This window comes from Propithecus coquereli, unplaced genomic scaffold (genome assembly GCF_000956105.1).
Source record: "Propithecus coquereli isolate 6110/MARCELLA unplaced genomic scaffold, Pcoq_1.0 Scaffold40, whole genome shotgun sequence".
Classification (NCBI taxonomy): domain Eukaryota; kingdom Metazoa; phylum Chordata; class Mammalia; order Primates; family Indriidae; genus Propithecus; species Propithecus coquereli.
Genome location: NW_012149730.1, coordinates 6349650 through 6363543, shown reverse-complemented (window position 1 = coordinate 6363543; position 13894 = coordinate 6349650). Strand labels below are relative to the sequence as shown.

At 34.3% G+C, this 13894-nt stretch overlaps 1 protein-coding gene across 1 annotated transcript in view; it reads right to left on the bottom strand.

Annotated features, from left to right (window-relative positions):
• The window catches only part of ZPLD1 (zona pellucida-like domain containing 1), a 62257-nt gene that overhangs the window by 11331 nt on the left and 37032 nt on the right, over window positions 1-13894 (bottom strand). The window contains exons 3-7 of the mRNA XM_012652830.1: window positions 11041-11261; window positions 8078-8259; window positions 6744-6816; window positions 2563-2660; window positions 1125-1205 (exon numbers count right to left, since the gene is read on the bottom strand). Coding sequence (XP_012508284.1) covers window positions 1125-1205; window positions 2563-2660; window positions 6744-6816; window positions 8078-8259; window positions 11041-11261 — 655 coding nt within the window. The remainder of the gene's footprint in view (window positions 1-1124; window positions 1206-2562; window positions 2661-6743; window positions 6817-8077; window positions 8260-11040; window positions 11262-13894) is intronic.

Below are 13894 nucleotides of genomic sequence, written 5' to 3'. Positions count from 1 at the left end.
CAAAAGGGAGGAGATAAAGTGGAGCCAACCATTTTTTTTCTATTTAATAAATAACTTTATATAATCGTAGAGCCTGTGTGAACTCTCGACTTACTGGTTCATCATAATTCACCTAGTCATTCCTTTATTGCTGAATATGTCATTTGCTCCCATGTTTTACTATTTTAAATATCACTGATAGACTAGAACATCATAAATATTTTAAAATATACTTCCCAATTTGTGAAACTTTAATAAAAGAATACGAAATCTTCTAAGGCTTTTGATACACACTGACATTTTTTCCCAAAAACGTTCCCCAAATTAATACTTCCAGCAACAGGAGTGTCAGTTTGACCATACCCTCTGAACATCATCTTAACCTTGATTAGCCAATAAAGCATATTCTCTTGGTTTCGCATTATATTGCTCCCATCATGTGTCAATAAGCTTCAGTGATCTGAGCCAACTGCATTTTATAAGCATGATAAGAAGACATTGCTTGACTCTCAACTCTGTTCTGCTGTCAAATAAAAATGCTGAAAAGGAACTGGGATGATTGAATGGTTTTATGATCAATGTCCCCTTTCCCCAAATGTAGATTACATTCACTCTATCACTGTCTATTGGGAAATGAAGTTGAAGTTATTGGCTCTAATAAAAAAGGAGTGGTAGGCAATATTATAGTTTCATATTAAATACTGATAAATGAACAAAAGTATTTTGAGATCTAAATTATCCAGACCATTACTTTAACTTTACTCTCCTTTTGACATACAAGGAGATGGTCTAGCTGCAGATAAATAGTAACCTCCCATTTCCTTTCTCTTTTTGTGAATAATATCTTAACCATGCTTTCCCTAGGACAGTGAAATATTCCCATATCTCCTAAACATGAATAAAACATCTTTGGTGGACCTAACTTACAACTCTCTTCAACAATAGCCTTATCAGCATTTTGTGTTGAAAACTATTCTCAACTTTCATACTTTCAGCTTTACAAGGACTAAAAAGTTCAAAATGTAAAACTTGAAATTCAAAAGCTATTAAAACAGTGCCCTATAATTTTTTTATTTGATTTAAATTTTCCATTTCAGTTATCTACAGTTGGGTCTTTGGTATCAATACAGGATTTAGAAACCTACCTAAGGAAGAGATCATATCGAATGTCATCATTTGGGTTCCCTGATGGGGTTGTGTAGCAATAATCCATTAGAACATTCCATCTGCAGGAACGCAAACAAACATAATCTGGAGTCAGAATCTCCTTTTGGGTGTTAGTTACTAATCCAAGGAAAGTAAATATTGACAAACTTCTTATCCCATGGAATATAGTTTTTTATTATTTGTTATTTGTAGAGACTTCTTGTTACTTAAAACTTTCTCCTAAACTCAAAATGTTTAAAATTATGCACCAAATTGTCATCTTCACATCAAATAGAGTTAAGGGTAATGCCACAAAAAATAAAATTGTGCGTGAAGCAACTGAATGGTCAGTCTAGAAAACAAAATTCCAAAGTGAGCTACATAAATACATAGGTGCTTACATATTCACTCTGAACAATGGCCTGATATTTTTAGAAGTTAGTGTCTCTGACAGAAGACAGAGGATATTATAACACCAAATACATCAAAGGAGTTTGGTGGATTTGGTACATCAGAATCAGTGGGCTGGAGTAGAAGTCCATAATAGACACTGTGTTAGGAGAAGAAAGCCATGAGGCACATACACAGCCATCCTCCACAAGGCCAGATTGTGTCCAGATCTAGACAGTACTTCATTCCAACTACAGATGTCATAAAAAATACTAATCGATGGGAAGTAAATGACAATAAAATGGGGGGCGGGAATCCTGCATTTAGCAAGACAATTTTAAGGAGTCATGTATATGCAAGAATAGATATATCGAGAAGGCGGAAAGGGAGAAAGTAAAGAAGAACAAAATTTATAGGGTATACTAATCTCTTCAGGATACAAAATGTAAATAATAATACATGAGAAACCCAAAATAAACCATTACATTAGACATTACATTTTTTTATGTAGGGAAGGATTAGATCTTCAGCTTTTGAGTTCCCTTTCAGTTTTGATCATTCTGAATTTACCAAGTATCATATGAAGCTTTTTTTTTTTTTGCAGAGATGTTTCTGGGGATTGTTTATATCATTTTGGCCCAGACCCTTATGGGAAGAGTTCTTTCATATTTTAGTAAATTTGTATTGAATAGTAGCATACATACAGAAAAGTACACAAATCAACAGTGTTCACAAAATGACTACTTCTGTTTCATCACCTTTCACATGAAGAAGTAGAACATTCCAGCATTCCAGAAAATTTCCCCAGGCCCTCTTCCAAGCAATACCACCCCCTTTATGGGAAGACTTGTTATTTTCCAATTAATGACAGAGAGTCACCCCTTAACTTTGTAATTTGTTGTTTCTTTTTGTTAGCATGCCAAAATGGTGTGGAAATGACAATATTTTTCAAATTGAATTTAAAAATGAATGAGCTAACATTATGACTCATGAGGCTTTAGGCAGCCAAAGTGTTTTAACCAACAGAAGATAAGAGTTTGAAAGTACCTGCCATCCAGATTAGTGGCTTGTACAGCTGCAAATACTTTGGTTTTCAAAGGTAATCCTATACTGGGGATAATTAACTGCTGATTGTAGGTTGAATCCTAATGGTGAAACAATAAACAATTAATCTATCATTACCTTCCCCAAAACAACACATTTATCACTTAAAGCAATGTTATAGAAATCAAGAGAGAGTAAATCAACATATATCTATAGAAGAAACTTCAAAAAGAAATTATTTAATCCTCTGGTTTCTTGGCAGAACTGTTCTTAAATAGTATCTGTGTAGCAAAATGATTTCCATGCACACACTACATTTTGTTTTCATAGTTTACCATATACGATGGTTAATGTTCAGTATATCTAAATTATATCAATGGTCAGTGGTTAATACTGAGTCTGTTTAGTATTCAATGATCAATGTTCAGTTTATTTAAATTTATATCCCAGTTATATTAGCAGCTAATATTCAGTTTATTTAAATTATATCTGACTCAATGTAAGCCCTTTACTGTTAGAGTTGTAGGTCTTATACCTTTGATAATCTTTAATTTATCCCAAGTCACTTATCTGGCAATTTGAAATTACCAAAATTTAGTTGAAAACCAAAAAGGAGACAAACACATTTTCTAAGTTGCCAGAATGTATGTCATAAAGTTCCTGCACCAAATTCCTTGGTGGTTACTTACAGAAGGGTGTCTCAGGACTTCATCTCTACTTTTTACCCTTATTTTAGACCAATTCTAGAGAGCTTATTCATATTGCTCCCCAATCTACAGTAAATTAAAGCAGCAAATTAGAAATTAATAAGTTGTAGGTGTAATTTGATAATGAAGAAAAACAGAAAATATTGCAAAATGCAAAAAAAAAAGATAACTCAAAATATAAGCAGTACTATCACTTAACATAGAGGCCAATTGTTTCCCCAACTTTAGTAACTCTGAAGATTTTGCTGTTTGTCAGCAAAGAAAAGTTTTTAATATTCATAATGAAATCTTAAAATCATCAAGGCAAGACAAAATATGGAGCATACTCTGTTTAGAAGGCTGGAAAGAAAGTGACATATTTGGAATTTTATAAATTAAAATAATAATAGCTTAGATGCCTCACTTTTTAAAAAAAATTTATTCATGTGGAACATTTTATTCTCAAATAAAGCCAGATAAATGAGGGATTATATGTTATACTTAAAAACTGTTACTATTCAGTCTTTTACTATCTATATTTCTGTGATGAACGATAATAGCTCCTCTAACCATGTCTGATAGATAGTATTTTTATTTAATTGTCTTTCTGGTTCCCTTTTCTAACTTTTCCAAGTAATCCACACTTCATTAACTATACAGCTCTTTCATCTTATGTTTGCATCAATACTGTCCAGAAGAATGCTTACTTTCTTTATAACATTATACTGCTGAGTCATTTCAAATGACATAAGACCCAGCTGTGGTTTAATCATGAATCATCAGTTTTTTTCCTCCTGAAATTGCTTCTAACAGGTAATTTTCTGACTTTATTTTGTGTAGTTGCCTTTACTTTTGTTAGTAATATATTGCCCCTAAAATCAATCATATTTATTTTAGTTTTTATCCAACTTTTAAAAAATATTCATAATCATCATAGCCCTATTTCAGATTTGCTGTTTTTTCACCCACTCAGAAAACACTAACATTTAGGTACAATTCAAATATACAAAGACATCCTCCCTTTCCATTTCTACAGTGAAGAAAACTGATATGTTTATATCACACAAAACTAAGGCCACAGTTTAACTAGAAATCTACATACATGGAAATCACATCCTCAATAAAAGTCATTGTGTTTTCTAAATATAATTTTCCCTGAGTACACTTACTAAATCCCAGAACTCATAAAAGTAAACAATTGCGCTACATCAAATTGGGTTCAACTTTTCCTCTTCAAATAAGAAACCAGAGACTAAAAGTGGTAGGTATATAGTATAACTTTTCATCATTGCTAAGGGTTAGAAGGCAAAAACTTTGCATGTGAAATAGGAAGACAAGGCTGCTAAAGATTACAAAATGGTATTTTATTTGAAATGCTAATAAAATAACATTTGGCTAGCTACATGTTAATGTTCTAAACAAAAAATAAATATGATTTTGAATCAACTAATAAAAGTATACCAAATTTTTTTCCAGTGTAAATTACTAATTTTTTTAGTGGCCTATAACATGTCAAAATACTATGATGACACCATGTTAAGAAAAAAAACCTTTAGTTTGAGACAGTGAAACTTTTCCCTATGATAGAATAATGATGGCACATGCCATTACATATTTGTCATATATACAACAGGAAGAGTAACCTAAATGTAAACTATGGACTTTAGTTAATAATGTACCAATATTGGTTTATCAATTGCAACAAACGTATCACACTTATATTACATGTAAATAAAAGAAAAAAATGTGTACAGCCAAGTGGGCGTGTACGGGAACTCTCTGTTCTTTCTGATCACTTTTTCTGTAAAACTAAAACTGCTCTAAAAAATTGTCTGTTATTTTTTTTTTAATTTTAAAATTAGTTTGTAAGGAAATGGTTGAATTTTACTAAAAACTAGTTAGTAAATAACTTTTTAAATTCAGTTTATTTTTTAATTCAACCACTAATAATACTTTTATTGCAAGCTGATCAGAAATGAGAAGTATTTTGGTACCACCTATTTCTTTTGTAATCTGATATCTAAAAATTGGTTACCTTTTTACCACAGAATTAAAATATTACAGTTATCATCAAAATATAAGCTTTTATTTGGCATTAACATCCTAGAAACTCTTTGAAGGATTATGTCATGTTAGTAACAGGATCACAATACCATCTCTAATGGTAAAGAAAAGATCTTAATAACAAAGCTATCCTGAAATCCACACTTCTAAATTTTGATTTCTGCTGTTCCAGTGAGAGAGTGTTTTAATTTCACAAAAAAATGGTATTATTAAATGACATGTATATATATTTTTCACTTTTCCAAGATCAAGAATTCTCGTCTTTGTCTCACACAATTATAACAAATAACATTGAATCCAAACCAGCCATCACAATTCTACTTCAGAGAGCTTGCACATATAAAGCAACAAGTAGAAACTTTCCAATTTAAAGTTCTTTATATAAATATTGCTCATAACAATAATAAATATCTGGCCATATCAGGAACAAATATCGGCACATAGTTGCTGAGTGTTGTAGAACCAAGTAACTTGGCAGTTTCTCTTTGCAGAAGAAAGTTTAGAAATGACAGAAAGGCAATCTTGATTCTAACACATTTTAATTTGTTGTTTAGAACTCTCTGGTGTCAGACTACAAACTTATAAACATGATTTTTTTTAAATGCCTTTGGAAAATGTCCTACTACAATATTTATAGCTCATTATATTCAAAGTATAAAGCACTGACTTTTAAATCAGTTGCATGAATTATAACTCAGTTCCATGATGACATGAATAATAATGCAAAAATCAGATTCATAATTTACAAAAATGTTGGTTGATAGATTGAAAAATTGATATTTAAATCAGGCATTTAAAATGTATGAATAAAAATTTTTAATCAACATGAAAATATCATTTGGGGGATTAATGTTGCAGTTATAAATAGAAATCCATGTATTTTTCACGTTTTGCTGCCACCATCGATATTTACATGACAAAAGTTTAGACAATGTTATGTAGTCAATCCAAATTATTTCAGATGTGACAGAATTGTCATCGGCCAAAATCCATATTGAAAATATTAACACATTCATCACCAACTATGTCTCCAAAAGAAGTATCATTTGGACTTCCTAAAAATCTTTTTATCACAAAAGAATATTATTTCCTAAATCTTAACTCTGAATATGGCTACACGCAAACACGTATGCATACATGCACATAAATAAATATATATCTATAAATGTAGGTAGATGTTTGGAGTAACTATTACAGAGTCATATTTATGATATAAACTTTAAATCATTTATCAACTTGTAGAAAATTTAATGGAGTTTTCAAATATACCTTTATCACTGAGATATATGAAAATAGTAGTAATGATGGATAAATGTTAACAGAGTATAACAGGGTTAATGTGTCTTTCAGCAAATTTTTATATAAAAGCCACTCACATAAATGACTTCCCACAACAGTGAAAGAGAAAATAATATCCTTTACCCATCAACTTACGTTATACAACAGCAGGTTCAAAGTGCTGACAAATGTGCCATTGTTCTCTCTCACAGAAATAGCAGCTGAGGACCTAAAACAGATTTTTAAAAAGGAGAGCATTGATGAGATTTTAAATTAAAAATGATATCTGAATGTTAGATTTAAAGCTTTAAAACTCTTGAGCAAGCCTGATATACTTTTAACTATGTCTGGAGTGGATATACTGTTTAAATCACTAAATAGATAAATAATCAAAAAGCAAGAGGGACCAAGTAAACACAAACTGTTATTTATGATCTTTTTATTTTTAAAGTCACTTTTATTCATTTTGCATTACATATATGAGGTTTTTTGCAGAAAAATTTTCTTTCATAAAAACATGAATCTGATGAAAACATATTTTCATCAATTCCATTAGAATAGAAGCTATATGAGATCAGGGAATTTATCTTATTTTGTTCACTGCTAGAACATTGCATGGTAAATAGCGAGTGTGTAATACATTGAGTAATGAATGAACTTCCGTGGGCGTTGAAGCTCAGGAATGTATTTAGTGTGGACCTGGAGGCGTGGAGTAAGAGAAGTTTCCTTCCGCACCCATATTCTTTTGATTCAAGGTTTTTCTTTTCTCATTTTCCACATTGAAATCTTGCTCCTGACCAAGGTGTTTATCATCACTGTGCTATTAAAACCAGCTATGAATATTTTTGACCAATCCAGGTGATTATATTGTAATATGGATATAGCCCTCTCTTGGAGTATGTGCTTTGGGGATAATGAACAGATCCATGGCTGTAAATGAAAGGCTATACTCCCAGCCCATGTTTGGAGCTCCTTGGCTATGGGTCATGCCACCATTCCTGGGCAATCATCAGCACTCATGCAGGTGACACCTCAGCAGAGGCCTGGAGACCCTAGAATTGGGGCAGCAGAGTCCAACAGTGAGAGAAAATAGCAGAGAGGGAAGCAGGCAGGACTCAACAATGTAGTTACCAAATGTCTACACACTGGAAACACCACAGGACCTTCAGGACTGCTTAAGCACCCAGGGTTCTCGGGCAAAGGGAGTGAGGAGAACCCAAGACAGACACCTGACCAGTTTTAGCCAGTTTTAATTTGGAAAACAAGAATTTTATGGTTCTAATTGTTTTGGTCATAACAACTAGATAAAGATGGATGGATAGATAGATAGAAATAGAAATATATAATATTAGACTTAATATACTTTTCATTACATTGTTTGAGTTTGGCTATTCTCAACAAATCCTGCTATCATTCTAAGTCCCTCAAGGATATGAAATGACTCAAACATAAAGACAATATGAGAAAGCAAGAATAAAATGGGAACTTACGAAGCAAGCTGGGTATTGTTAACCAGGTATTCCAATGGATAACTACAACTAAATTTGTAAAGAAGCCCAGGTAGATAGCTGATGATTGTTGGTGGATCTGGAGTGTCAATATATCCTGAAATATTTCCTATTTGCACTGAAGTTGCATTTCCATAAGCACTGACTCCAGGAATTGTGGATACCTGTTAGAGTGATAGATCAAGTTTAATGATTAAATGGCTACATATGAATCTAGGCACTTCATATGCCAAATAAAACATGAGACAAGATCATTTCTAGGGTCTAGTTCAATGGTACCATGTGACAATTTTGAAATCATACGCCCAAAATGTTATTTATAAATGTCTATATGTGTCTTAGACTAAATGAAACTTCATGTTTACTAAAGACACTTTACTCTTTATAAATAAGAAAGGAGAGAGATTATAGATTCAGTGGGCTACAACAAATAACTTGGAAACACTCATGGATATAGTCCAAATTCTCTGGTATGGCTGAAAAGACCCCTGTAATCTGACTCTGTTTCCCTGTTAGCTTTATATCTCCAGGCTCCCTCTCTCCACAGTAATGCTGCTGCCCCACAGCCCTTGTTGCTCTGGCCTTTGTGCATACTCCTTAAGCCATTGCTCTCCCCACTTCCCCACGATGTCTCCTCCTCCCTGGGATCTCATCTTCCCTGGGAAACTTCCCCTCCCTCCAGCCCCACATGCAGTGTCTGTCTCCATCACGGTGGTAGGCACAGCAGGAGCAGCCAGCACCTGGGCAGTCTCCTCAGCCATCCTAGGAGCTCTTTGTGGGCAGGGACCATCTAGTTCACCTTTGTATCCTCGGCAAAGCGCAGTGACCAGGATTTTGGGCCCCAGAAATAATTTTTGAACAAATGAAAGAAGGTCATAAATTTTCTAAAGATTGATCTTCTCAGGTTCTTTCTCTCTGGTTCACAAAGATACTCATCTACTTCTAGGGCAATAGTTTATAGATGGGTTCTAGAGGGATCATGAACTTCCAGAAGTTATGTGAAAATGTTGGACGTGTGTGTATTTTCTTAGGTCTGCTTAGTTTTCACTGGATTCTCCAACCCTACTAAAACTGAAGAACCACCCTTTCAGGTATAATCAATAATGCTCTTGGCCTTCATAAGACCAGAGAGAGACATAGCTTCTCCTACCATGGAAAATATAATATAGCACTCGATAAATATTTTAGCAGACATTTCTAAGACCTGTAATAATTTTCAACAATAGAATGAAGTTTATGCATGAACCTAATAGCACGTGGGCAAAGCTGAGGCAATTATCCAGCTAATTGATGAATGGAGCAAGAATCTTTATGAACGAAAACATTTTGATTCTAATATAGTGATTTAGTAATCTACTTAATTTTTCCCATGTAAGAATGCTTTTGGAGCAGATGCCAAAGCTGGTGGCATCTAGGGAAAAAATGAAATAAGCAAATCTTCTCCTCTTCCTACAGCTTGCCTGACACAATAGCTAAGCATATCAATTCTCTCTATGAAAAAAAAAAACACAGAATCAAATAACAATTTCTATACCAGAATTATTCAGCTCTTAAAAAAAAAAAAAAAGCAAGAAGCAAGCACACACACAGAGACATTTTTCCTGGACTTTCTCCTGAACGGTTTCCTAGGCAGCTAGGCAAAGTGCCTTAAATCCAGACAGGAAAGTGAAGGAAAGGCTCCAGGGCATGGTGGGGGTGGGGAAACGCTGCTGATCTCCACACAGGCTCCTCCCTCCACAAGGAATCAGGGCAGGGCGTGTAATAGTCAACCCGTGTCACTCTCCCTGAGGCCCCCTTCATAACCTCTCTGCACACAACTCAAGAGTTGAATGAACAGTTTTTAAAAAAAGAGTCAACAATACCCAAGCTACAGGCTTAGAAATGGTCACATGGGTGCAATATTCCAACCACCCCCTGGGAAAAGGTAAAGATAGAGATTCAAAGAAATCTCTTTTCTCTGTCTTCCATCCCCTACCAAGTCTTAGAAACCCTGGCCTCAGAATATCAAACTTTCCTTCATAATATGAAACAAGAACTGGTGAAGAGTAAAATCCAATTTCTCCTTCACTGGGCTAAGTGGTCGTGCTAATCGTATCTCCTTTTTAATCTTAACTCAGATTTACCAATAAGATTACATTTAAACAAGCAAAATAAAAAATAGTACTAAGTGAATTTCAGTGTAACTAATACCTCCCCCAAATCACAATATAGTCACTTCAATTAATTTTAATTCACTGGAAAGTCAGTTCTTTATTCAATTCTATTTTTTGCATACAATACGTTAATAAATAAATGAATGGTATAGACTAGTAGTTCTCATTCAGGAGGAAATGCTTGAAGTGGTGTTTTAATTTTCACAATGACAAAAGAATATTGCTATTGGGATTTCTTAGGTATGATAGAGTATGATAAACATTTGAAATGCAAAGGGCAATCCCATACAATGAAGAATTTTATACCAGAATACCAATAGTCCTCTTTTACAAGGTATTGGTGTTGATCACTCAATGGTAAACATGAAAGAAGATTCCAAGTTCCCCATCTTTCTTTATGAATGTGATCGCTAAGGCAACAGGCCAAGCAGTTCACTGACAGACTCACCGTAACAAACATTGAATGATCAGACACTTCCATAAAAGTCATGAGAAATATGGCTAATGATAACCTGTAGAGACATATCCATCTACATCATTCACACAAAAGAATGTTGCTTAGAAAAGCACAGCTGACCTCAGACCACTTGACTGCTCAGCTACTATAAACAGAACCATTATTGGAGGACAAAATTGTATATTTGGGAGTGCAAGTCTCAAAGAGTCAGAGGGAAGTGTTCAGTTTTATTGAAATTTTCTTGAGAGATAGATTGGGCTTCTGATTATTTCATGGAATGGTGGGATTTTTTCTTGACGACCCCAGACCAGCACACAATTTCACACTAATCTTACCACCAAGGTGTTTCCGCAACCCTCCAAGGTGCTGAGATTGATGATGAAAATGACCACCGCTGGGAAGGTGTTGTTATTGATGAACCCCCTGCAGTGGGAGTCCCCATGCCTTCCATTGAGTGCCAGATCTGTTTCCGAATAACCGGAGAAAAGAACCGTGCAAAAATTAATCTTCATTGTAATGGTCTGTACCCCACAGTAGACATTGATATCTCTTTCAGCTGAAATAAAAATATATAAAAAGAAATGTTAAGTCACAAAAGCAAAGTAGAAAATACTCCTACATGAATAACTTAACATCTCCCTGATACATTTATTCATCTCCTTTGTCTAACCCATTTTTATGTTTGAATACACCATAATCCAATATGCAAGTCATTAAGAAATATACCAGGGAAAAAAGTCTTTAGTTATTTAGGGAGAAATCTTTGAGTGTAGAGATTATAGTTCATCTCTGTTTCCTTGTGCCTGGTGTTCCCTGGATGTGCATTAAATGTTAGCCGACTATTGTTGAATGACCAAGGAATTAAGTGGAAAATAATCAGGTTACTGAGGAAATTCAGAACTAGAGTGACTGAATTATTCAGATCAGCTGTGTAGAGCAGTGACACTCACTGCAAATGATGCATTTTCCCAAGTGGAAGGAAGAAGCAGTTAGAATCCACCCTTAAACCAAATTGTTAAGCACTTTGGTGTTTGATAACCCATCTTATCCAGGATGTATAAACAAAAGCCATCCGTCAGAATTCCATTTTATTTTGCCTAAATTAAATCACACTAGAGAGAAAGGGAATGAAAAATAGTGTGCTGATATTATGAACAAAAATTTATAGCTTACTCTAAGAAAATTTTGCCAATGACTATGCATGCCTCCGTAAAAGGAATGAACTAGGCATGGAAATGTACTGTAAATACAATTTGCATAGTTCTCCATGACTCCATGAATCATCAGTGATGGGATCCTTTCTATGTATGTAGAAGTCATCACGCACGCACACGTGCATATGCGGACACAAAGCTTTCCATATCTCTATTTAGTTATTTTTCTACATGTGGTGAAGAAAATGTATGCAGGAAATGGAGAGATGGCTGTTAGGTAATTTCAAAGTGGCAGAAGATTTTACTTTTATCAGTTTTGGTAACTGTTACTGGATTGAATTGGGTCTCTTTCTACCCTCTGAAAACATATGCTGAAGTCCTAACTCCCACCCAGTACCTCAAGACTTTCTTTGGAAATAAGGTTGTAGCAGATTCAATTAGTTAAGATGGAGTAGGGTTGGGCCCTAATCCAATATGACTGGTGTCCTTATAAAAGAAATAGGGGCACAAGGAGGACACCACATGAAGACAGAGGATCTGAGTGATGCATCTACAAACCAAGGCACACCCAAGATTGTCAGTAAATCACAGGAATCTAGGAAGAGACAAGACAGGATTCTTCTCTCAGAGGTATTGTGGCCCTGCCTTGATTTTGAACTTCTGACCTCCAGAACTGTGAGAAAATAAATTTCTGAGTTTTAGAACATCCCATGAGATAATATATTTCTGTTGTTTTAAATTACTTTGTTTGTGGTACTTTGTTACAATAGCCCTAGAAAACTAATACAGTAACCTTACCACTTTTTATCACTTTATTCTACCAGTTAGATAAAAAAATCTGAAACAAGCATTAGGTTTTCAAAATGTGGAAACAAACAAACAAAACCTGATTATGCTATTTGGAGAAATAACTTTGTTCAAAAAAGGAAAACCAAACAAAATAAAATATATTTTTGGCAAATGATAGGATGTCCACCTAAGTAATATGTAAATGTCATTCAAGATTTTTAGCATAGGATTAATTTGCTTAAATAACTCAGTTCTACTCTAAGAGTAGAAGTGTTCAACAACATCTCTCTTTGGAGTATGGTATTTATTCTATATACTGGTTTTCTGCTGACAAAGTGAGTCATGTTGAGCATGTGAATAAGTCAATATGGAAATTTCTATGTGTAGGAATAATTTTAAGCTAATTGCAATTACTTACAAAGAAATAGTAAAAATTTTTTTCATAGCCAAGGGTAAATATTAGAAATTTTATAGAAAATTCCAAGCAATATTCCCTTCATAGGTGGAAATATAAAGTGAATTAATTATGTAGCATACTTTGCCAACCTAGAAAATAATAAATAACATTTACAATTAGGGGACTATCTCTATGGCCTTCAGGAATATTAATTGTTCTAATGTAATCATAACTTTTAAACAATGCTCTTTCCTAAAATAATACAGCTCATTTTAGTAAATATTTATTGAGTATCTATGAACTTCAAAATACATCTTAAATCTATTGATTTTTATCCATCTACGTGCTATTTCTTTGCCTGTGCCATCATTATCTTTCCCTGGAATATTGCACTAACTTTCTGTTTCTATTATTTCCACTCTTTTTTTTTTTTTTTTTTTTTGAGACAGAGTCTCGCTCTGTTGCTCAGGATAGAGTACAGTGGTGCCATTATAGCTCACTACAACCTCACACTCCTGGGCCTGAGTGATCCTCCTACCTCAGCCTCCCAAGTAGCTGGGACTACAGACACGCACCACCATTCCCAGCTAATTTTTCTATTTTTTTTTTATTTCAGCATATTATGGGGGTACAGATGTTTAGGTTACGTATGTTGCCCTTGCCCCCCGCCAAGTCCGAGCTTCAAGCTTGTCCATCCCCCAGATGGTGCGCATCGCAGTCGTTGTGTATGCATATACTCGTCCTCTCCCCCCTCCCCCTCCCCCCTGCCCGACATCCAATAAATGTTATTCTTATATGTACACTTATGTGTTGATCAGTTAATACCAATTTGATGGTGAGTACATGTGG